The sequence below is a fragment of the Calidris pugnax genome, unplaced genomic scaffold (assembly GCF_001431845.1).
Source record: "Calidris pugnax isolate Ruff unplaced genomic scaffold, ASM143184v1 scaffold49, whole genome shotgun sequence".
Lineage (NCBI taxonomy): Eukaryota > Metazoa > Chordata > Aves > Charadriiformes > Scolopacidae > Calidris > Calidris pugnax.
Genome location: NW_015090798.1, coordinates 2777156 through 2787028, shown reverse-complemented (window position 1 = coordinate 2787028; position 9873 = coordinate 2777156). Strand labels below are relative to the sequence as shown.

At 37.1% G+C, this 9873-nt stretch overlaps 1 protein-coding gene across 1 annotated transcript in view; it reads right to left on the bottom strand.

Annotated features, from left to right (window-relative positions):
* Positions 1-22: 22 nt before the first annotated feature.
* SLIT2 (slit guidance ligand 2) overlaps positions 23-9873 on the bottom strand; it is a 454506-nt gene continuing 444655 nt past the window's right edge. The window contains exons 39-41 of the mRNA XM_014937040.1: positions 8494-8782; positions 1638-1849; positions 23-515 (exon numbers count right to left, since the gene is read on the bottom strand). Of these exons, the coding sequence (XP_014792526.1) occupies positions 274-515; positions 1638-1849; positions 8494-8782 (743 nt within the window). The 3' untranslated portion in view covers positions 23-273. The remainder of the gene's footprint in view (positions 516-1637; positions 1850-8493; positions 8783-9873) is intronic.

The following is a 9873-nucleotide window of genomic DNA, read 5'->3' as shown; positions in this document are numbered from 1 at the left end:
CCTCTTTTTTGTAATGTTTTCCGGTTTTTTTTTTTTTTTTTTTTTTTTTTTTTCTTCAAAGCTCCTCTTGGTTACGAGAAGTCTCAGTTCAAGCACTTGAATCTTTTTTTTTTTTTTCAAATGAAGAAAAAAAGTCTTTATTCTCATAATAAAAATAAGTCTGTTCTGTATTTTACAATATATTTCAAATATTTCCACTATGAAGCTTTAATTAGTCCGACACGGTCAATAAGTATACAACATTTTCAAAAGACAAGTGTGACAGGGACACTTTTAGGAGGGACAATTTGTACAGCCACACTTCACCACTTTTTCAACCTCGTCCACAAACGACGACCCGTCAGTGCATTCGAAAGAGTATTTCCGTCTCTTGCTCCTCAGCGGCCCGCAGCACTGCCCACTTGAACAGCCTCCTTTACATTCTAGTCTGGATACCTTCTTGGTCGTCTGGCACGCAGCATACCCTTGCTGCTTTTGGTAGTAATCTCGGATTCGTTCCCCTCGACAAGAGATTTCTGTAGAAAACAACGTTTAAAAATGAGGGGGAGGCTTTTTTGAGACGCAGGTCAAAGAGCGGTTGACGTCGCTAGGGAAGATGCTGTGTTTTCTTTCTAATTGCAGTTGATGTTTGAAAGTTTGCCTCAGCCTGCATATTGGAAACGAGTGGTTCTACCCAAACGTAATTTGATTAATGCTGGGTTTTATTTCCTATACCTCCTATTTTCAGCAAAGTTTATATTATGTATATGTAAACCATAAATACAAAGCTATTACAATGACAAGAAAATTGGAAGCTTAAATCTTTTCCTCTTTTATAAAAATACACATCTTCTGTTCCTACATTGCTTGCAGCTGGTTCTATTTACCATAGGGAAATGTTTCAGAGAGCATGCAATTTAATTTATTAGACCTGGAGTTTAATATTATTCAAACTGTTATTTAATACAAGTTACATTCCACTAACTTCATAAATTACTGAGGTATAAAAGCAGCTAAAAATGAGACATCTGTTAAAAGTTCTACAACCATATTCTTCTATTCTATTCACGTCTACGTACAATGCAAAATAAATGCCATCTGGGGTAAGGGAAGGAGAGGGAGAGGGAGAGCTTTGATAGACAAAGGAGAAAGAAAAAGGTAGGGGGAAAAGTCATCCTGTTTTTATCCGTCTCACCTGCATAATTCGCTGTGATAAATCAGTTGAAGCTGAGAGGTCAAAAGTAGAGTTTGTGATAAAACTAGGAGCAGAATCATTGGATTTGGCTTCTCAGTTGCAGAAGGCAGAGAAACAATAAATACAGAAAGATACAGCAGGTAAAAGGTAATAGTTCAATATAGTAAAAATGTGGTTCTGAATAAAGGCAAAAAAGAGAAATGTTTTCACAGCAAAACATTTGATGAAAAAAATCCTCAAAATGTAAACAAATTCATGGGAAAAGTTTGATTTTTCTCTCCCCGAGATGAATTCTATTGGTGAAAAAAAAAAAAAAAAAGGCAACAAATGTGTGTGTATTGTGGGAAAAAAAAAAAAGTTGATAATGCTTTTGGCTGTTCATGTTTTTAAGAAAAAAACCTGTTTTCTAAGACCAAAACAACACCGTGATTTTTTAATTTTTTTTTTTTCTTTTTGTTTTTACCTTTATCGCAGTTGTCCCCCGTGTATCCGCTGCTGCATTCGCAATATGGTTTCCCAAGTCCTGAAAGCCTGCATTTGCCATGTTTACACCTGACGGACTGGCAGGGGTTAAACAGCATTTCCTCTTCATCGCAGAGGACTCCCCCATGTCCCTGCAGGCATTTACAACTGTATGAAAACGCATTGATCGGCAAGCAGGTACCATGCACACATCTACAGGGGAAACAAGCCCAAGAGAATACAAATAAATTATTCATCAAAGTTCAGGCTAAGCAACATTAACTACAAATACTTTGGACCGTGCTCCGAAGAAATTGCTTTTGTTTCTAATGGACTTTTTTTTTTTTTCTTTCTTTTTTTTTTCAGTGAGCTGCAGTGAAGTGGTTTCTAATTGGTAGGTGGGTTTACACAGGAGAGGCTGCAGGACAGAGCTCTGTCTCACCAGAAAACAGCCACTGTAGATGTGTTATGGAAGACTTTCACAGGCCACAGTTATTAACACCGACGTTCCCTGCCTTCCTACGTTTTCGGCATGCTTTTGAGAAGAACACAGCAAAATCAAGCCCAAATGTAACCCACTAGAATTAGGTAGAGAAAAATGATACTCACCTGAAATTCTGGGTCTAGTATCGTTTAAGAAAAATAATAAATATTGTCACTCGTGAAATATGGGGCTCCCAGCACAAAGACAGCTCAGGCACTTCCTCAATGAAATGTTTCTGACTCGGCAATGGCTGTTTCAAAGCTGCTCCCCCATCAAATATCTGCTTTGCCAACCGCCAGTAGCGTGGTCATACAGTGGATGAGGCAGGTCTTCACCAAAAGCCAAGAGCACTCATCTAGTAGTCATGCAGAAGCTCACACTAGATGAGGTTGCCTATTATCTAGTCTCACCCAAGTGATTAAACTGGCTACTGTCTCGCTTGAGCTTTGGTAAACGTTTGTGGCAGGCTCAAATCTTGTTGTTTGATAAAAAAGGCTGTGATTAACTCATCTGTTAAGTTCTGATGGACAGTACGGGAACAAACTGTGGTCTTACTTCTCTTGAGAGAGAGGTGGTGCTCCCAAAAGGAGGATGTTTAATCACTTGTTCCCAGGTGCAAGCTGAAGACTGTGTTCCCTGAAAAATTCTGAATTGTTCCTGTGGTTGGAGTCTGATTTTTCAAGACTGTTAGATTAAGCAACTCAAAATTGAAGGCTTAGACAGTATCGGAAGGCAGATACCTTCTGTTTAGTTTTCAGTAAGTTTAGCATTTGATCGTTTCACCATTTACAAAACAAACACTTTTAGGACATCTGATGTATGAAGTTACTCAGGTGACACTGACATCGTGTCATATTCCGTACAGGCTGGTTTAGGTATCAAAGCAATCTGTGTCAGGATCTTTGGTGAAGTTCTGCTTGACTTAGAAGATGATTAAATCTTAGCTAATGCCAGCTCTCATAATTTTGCTTCTACCTGTTCTTTGATATCCTAAATTTCATCTTCAGACTGTACTGAAAGGAACATCAAGCTAAGTGCAAACTCTCGAGCACAGTTTCCTCTTGTCTAATTTTAGGTACCTATGTCCGGCACCCAAGTTAGATGTATAATTGCCATAAGCTCCTCACACAGTCATGGAGAGAAATGAGCTTATCCATGCGGTGATTAGACCACTTGAGGTCTAATTTACTCTTTAGAAATGTGTTTATTCCTTTCCTGACTATAGAGGAAACTTCAATCACTGTGTTTCTCACTCAAGCACCTAGATTTAGGTAAAGTAAATCTCAGCATTAAGCCATTTCATGTGTGCAGGCATCTCTAAAAGATCCACTACATTTTTCAAATGGAGATCACAGTGACAAGTCTGGAATGTTGTACTGGAATGTTATACTGTATTAGACAGACAAAATGTATCTATTCAGCAGACAGATTTAGAGATGAATCAAGAAATACAGAATTAATTTCTCCAGGAACTAAAGAATAAAAAAATCCCTCCTTCACTCCAAATAAACAATTTTGGTTTGGCTTCCTCTCCTAAAAGCTCACAGCACTGTACACAGCTGAAACAAAACCAACACTTCCAAGAGCTAACAAAATACTAATGTTGTGCTCACTTAATTCTATCCTTGATACTGCCTGTGCCTGATACTTGCCAAGTTTTGTAATTTACTGCTAAAAGCACTCAGTTTGGGTGCTGATGTGTATAGTTATAAGAACCTATACAGAATCTAATTTTTCAAGGGCACTTCAAAGAAATTCTTTGGGTTTTCTTACTATAGAACTTGATGGTTACAGTTCCATGTTATTTTTGACTTATAAAGTATAAAACGCATGTGATAGAATTGCATTTGTATTTTTTAACCTGCTGTGACTTCCTTTCTCTATCTCTTAAGTTACTGTGCAAGAGGATGGGGTAAAAGACCCATAAACAACAAAGTGCTATAATGATATACCTCAAAAAAAGTCACTGTTGTGGCTTTGGAAAGAGTTCAAAACTTAATAGCACTGAAAGAGTGCCTAACCAACGTAAACAATGCTAACTGCCTTGTAAAGCAACACTAACTGGTATATAAAGCTTTAAAGGGTCAGGCTCTCCACACATTATGTGGAAAGTTCACTTAAACATCATTTTATATGGGAGTTGAAAATCATCTTATTAGAATCTCTTAGCAAACCCAGGCCACTGGTCCTCAAAAGGCCAGAACTCTGAAAAAGCAGCAGCCAAAAGATCCGAGAGGGTTTACTTTACAAAAATCCCCTTCCAAAACCAAACCAAAACCAAACCAAAAAACCAGCAACAACAACAAAAAAGGGTGTTTGCCACACTGTAGTAAGGACTGTGGTAAGGGCAAACAGAATGACATCTTCTTGCCCATGACCAATAAATCCTGAAGAACTTTGAACTTCTGAAGTTTCTGACCTTCTTGTGCTGGGAGACCATGAGCCAAAAACCTGAACCTGTCTCTACAGTATATTTAAAAGATGAATATGCATAGATATCACTACTCTCATATACACATATATACATGTCTTTTGCTCACTTTCTACACTTATATATACATGACCCTCTCTATAAACATACATAAAATGCCCAACCTAAAATGTTCTAGTCAAATCAGCAGAAAGAATTAGCAGACGCGGACTTAAACAGAATTTTACCACAAAGGTACAAATCTATTTTCCTGCTAAAACCTGGGGTACTGGGAAAATATGAAAGTAATAGATAAAAAATATATAAAAATATATATATAAATAAATAGATAAATAAATAGATAAAAAGATATATCTATTGTGTCAAGTTTTAAAAACACATTAGAGAATAATAACAATTGTATTTCCTCATTCTATACAATTATAAATAAGCAAATGGATTTTTTTTCCATTTGCAACAGTTTTTAAATGATTTTTGTACCAAATGTCATACAATTATTCATCAAAGTTCAGGCTAAGCAACATTAACTACAAATACTTTGGACCGTGCTCCGAAGAAATTGCTTTTGTTTCTAATGGACTTTTTTTTTTTTTCTTTCTTTTTTTTTTCAGTGAGCTGCAGTGAAGTGGTTTCTAATTGGTAGGTGGGTTTACACAGGAGAGGCTGCAGGGCAGAGCTCTGTCTCACCAGAAAACAGCCACTGTAGATGTGTTATGGAAGACTTTCACAGGCCACAGTTATTAACACCGACGTTCCCTGCCTTCCTACGTTTTCGGCATGCTTTTGAGAAGAACACAGCAAAATCAAGCCCAAATGTAACCCACTAGAATTAGGTAGAGAAAAATGATACTCACCTGAAATTCTGGTTCTAGTATCGTTTAAGAAAAATAATAAATATTGTCACTCGTGAAATATGGGGCTCCCAGCACAAAGACAGCTCAGGCACTTCCTCAATGAAATGTTTCTGACTCGGCAATGGCTGTTTCAAAGCTGCTCCCCCATCAAATATCTGCTTTGCCAACCGCCAGTAGCGTGGTCATACACTGGATGAGGCAGGTCTTCACCAAAAGCCAAGAGCACTCATCTAGTAGTCATGCAGAAGCTCACACTAGATGAGGTTGCCTATTATCTAGTCTCACCCAAGTGATTAAACTGGCTACTGTCTCGCTTGAGCTTTGGTAAACGTTTGTGGCAGGCTCAAATCTTGTTGTTCGATAAAAAAGGCTGTGATTAACTCATCTGTTAAGTTCTGATGGACAGTACGGGAACAAACTGTGGTCTTACTTCTCTTGAGAGAGAGGTGGTGCTCCCAAAAGGAGGATGTTTAATCACTTGTTCCCAGGTGCAAGCTGAAGACTGTGTTCCCTGAAAAATTCTGAATTGTTCCTGTGGTTGGAGTCTGATTTTTCAAGACTGTTAGATTAAGCAACTCAAAATTGAAGGCTTAGACAGTATCGGAAGGCAGATACCTTCTGTTTAGTTTTCAGTAAGTTTAGCATTTGATCGTTTCACCATTTACAAAACAAACACTTTTAGGACATCTGATGTATGAAGTTACTCAGGTGACACTGACATCGTGTCATATTCCGTACAGGCTGGTTTAGGTATCAAAGCAATCTATGTCAGGATCTTTGGTGAAGTTCTGCTTGACTTAGAAGATGATTAAATCTTAGCTAATGCCAGCTCTCATAATTTTGCTTCTACCTGTTCTTTGATATCCTAAATTTCATCTTCAGACTGTACTGAAAGGAACATCAAGCTAAGTGCAAACTCTCGAGCACAGTTTCCTCTTGTCTAATTTTAGGTACCTATGTCCGGCACCCAAGTTAGATGTATAATTGCCATAAGCTCCTCACACAGTCATGGAGAGAAATGAGCTTATCCATGCGGTGATTAGACCACTTGAGGTCTAATTTACTCTTTAGAAATGTGTTTATTCCTTTCCTGACTATAGAGGAAACTTCAATCACTGTGTTTCTCACTCAAGCACCTAGATTTAGGTAAAGTAAATCTCAGCATTAAGCCATTTCATGTGTGCAGGCATCTCTAAAAGATCCACTACATTTTTCAAATGGAGATCACAGTGACAAGTCTGGAATGTTGTACTGGAATGTTATACTGTATTAGACAGACAAAATGTATCTATTCAGCAGACAGATTTAGAGATGAATCAAGAAATACAGAATTAATTTCTCCAGGAACTAAAGAATAAAAAAATCCCTCCTTCACTCCAAATAAACAATTTTGGTTTGGCTTCCTCTCCTAAAAGCTCACAGCACTGTACTCAGCTGAAACAAAACCAACACTTCCAAGAGCTAACAAAATACTAATGTTGTGCTCACTTAATTCTATCCTTGATACTGCCTGTGCCTGATACTTGCCAAGTTTTGTAATTTACTGCTAAAAGCACTCAGTTTGGGTGCTGATGTGTATAGTTATAAGAACCTATACAGAATCTAATTTTTCAAGGGCACTTCAAAGAAATTCTTTGGGTTTTCTTACTATAGAACTTGATGGTTACAGTTCCATGTTATTTTTGACTTATAAAGTATAAAACTCATGTGATAGAATTGCATTTGTATTTTTTAACCTGCTGTGACTTCCTTTCTCTATCTCTTAAGTTACTGTGCAAGAGGATGGGGTAAAAGACCCATAAACAACAAAGTGCTATAATGATATACCTCAAAAAAAGTCACTGTTGTGGCTTTGGAAAGAGTTCAAAACTTAATAGCACTGAAAGAGTGCCTAACCAACGTAAACAATGCTAACTGCCTTGTAAAGCAACACTAACTGGTATATAAAGCTTTAAAGGGTCAGGCTCTCCACACATTATGTGGAAAGTTCACTTAAACATCATTTTATATGGGAGTTGAAAATCATCTTATTAGAACCTCTTAGCAAACCCAGGCCACTGGTCCTCAAAAGGCCAGAACTCTGAAAAAGCAGCAGCCAAAAGATCCGAGAGGGTTTACTTTACAAAAATCCCCTTCCAAAACCAAACCAAAACCAAACCAAAAAACCAGCAACAACAACAAAAAAGGGTGTTTGCCACACTGTAGTAAGGACTGTGGTAAGGGCAAACAGAATGACATCTTCTTGCCCATGACCAATAAATCCTGAAGAACTTTGAACTTCTGAAGTTTCTGACCTTCTTGTGCTGGGAGACCATGAGCCAAAAACCTGAACCTGTCTCTACAGTATATTTAAAAGATGAATATGCATAGATATCACTACTCTCATATACACATATATACATGTCTTTTGCTCACTTTCTACACTTATATATACATGACCCTCTCTATAAACATACATAAAATGCCCAACCTAAAATGTTCTAGTCAAATCAGCAGAAAGAATTAGCAGACGCGGACTTAAACAGAATTTTACCACAAAGGTACAAATCTATTTTCCTGCTAAAACCTGGGGTACTGGGAAAATATGAAAGTAATAGATAAAAAATATATAAAAATATATATATAAATAAATATATAAATAAATAGATAAAAAGATATATCTATTGTGTCAAGTTTTAAAAACACATTAGAGAATAATAACAATTGTATTTCCTCATTCTATACAATTATAAATAAGCAAATGGATTTTTTTTCCATTTGCAACAGTTTTTAAATGATTTTTGTACCAAATGTCATACCAACACTTGCACTGGTGTGACTCATTACAGAAGTAGCCTGTGCAGAAGTTCATAAGAGCTTATCCCAGGCTTTAGGCAGGACTTCAGTAAGACGCACGTATCTGCCCCCCTGAACTGGGGACTTTTCCTCATTAAGTTTATGGAAAGGATATACCATAAACTGGAGGCTGTTTTCAATTTTACATGCTCAGGATATTTTGTTTCTGGCTGAAAAAAGTGTGAAAAAATACACATAAAGAGGAGACTTATATGCATATTATACTACTATACTGTCTTGAGGAAGGACATACTTATTTCCAAGACATGGGTCATTGGTTTGTTGGTCACAGAGGGGTCCGGTCCATCCTCCTTCGCACTCACAGGAGAAGCCTGACTGGCTGGTAGCATGGCAGGTTCCATGCACACAGACTTTCTTATGACAAGGCTCGCAGCCTGGCAGAATTCCCACTTGCAGGGGCACGTTTCGGAAGTCCTGGAGTTCGCTGTTGATGTACAGGTTACGGATGCAACCATGGAAGCTGGTGCCATTCTGTCCCGGAGACTGGCGTAACGCTGCTATGTTATTTTTCACAGGCATGCCTAGGAAATTAATAATAGCAAATAATCAATGTAATCTTTGATACAAGTTTCTACAAAAAAAAAAAAAAAAAAAAAAGAAGTTGTTGAAATTTAGCAGTTGATACATGATTTTTTGTAAGCTGCTAAGACTCAAATCCAGAAGAATTTAGTAGGACCAGCTCATCAATTTGGAGCTGGCGTACACATTTCAAATGTGAAACTTTGCTAGGGAAAATTCTTGGAAAGAAAAGCTCACCAGGAGAGGTTCCATAACTTTCAAAAATATTTTTGTTCAGTGTGTCTCAAAAACAGATTAATAAAAAAGTCCCTCATAGTTTCCACTACTGTTTTAAATAAAGATAGTAAATAATAACAATAATTCAACATCAAAATAGTCACATGCAGATATTTCTATATAGTGCAAATGCCCCTGATATTGATGATTTTCAAAGTAATTGCTCTGTTGTAGTCTGTAATTGTTACAGGTGTGATTGGAGCAGGAGGTATAAGGAATGCAGTTATACTGTTGTAATCAGTTAATTATTTAAGACTAATTCAGAAGGAATGTTACTGTTAAACATTGTTTCCTTGTAAAAATGAAGTCTCTTCTACTCCTACCCCCTGCTTTTTTTTTCCCTTTTTTTTTAAACTTATTGTCAACATATTGGTCTATATTAGTTAGTCCTTAAGATACTATTTTCAAATAATTAATACAAAAACAATTAAATACCTCCTGGGACAAATAAGAAAAGGAAATCAAAATGTACTGAGCATTAGAAAAGGATCTGTCTACCTGAAAATAAGCATGCTAATTAGCTTCGCAGTTTTATTCATAGGCAAAATTAACAATTTTCATTCTGGTACTTAGTAAGATCACAACCACAGAAAGAGGTAATGTTCTGCATAGTTGCTCCTTAACCATGTAAACCAATACCTCTAGTGCTTTAAAATAGTTACTCAGAACAGTTTAGAGTAAAGCAGAAGGGCTACACAACCTGATGAAGTTGACGTGCCTTTCATTTAGGGGTTACTGTCATTTCATTTGTGCTAAGCTTCAGTGATTAGGAAAATGAGCAATATTGCATCTATACGGCTGAAGAGCCTAATCTGCT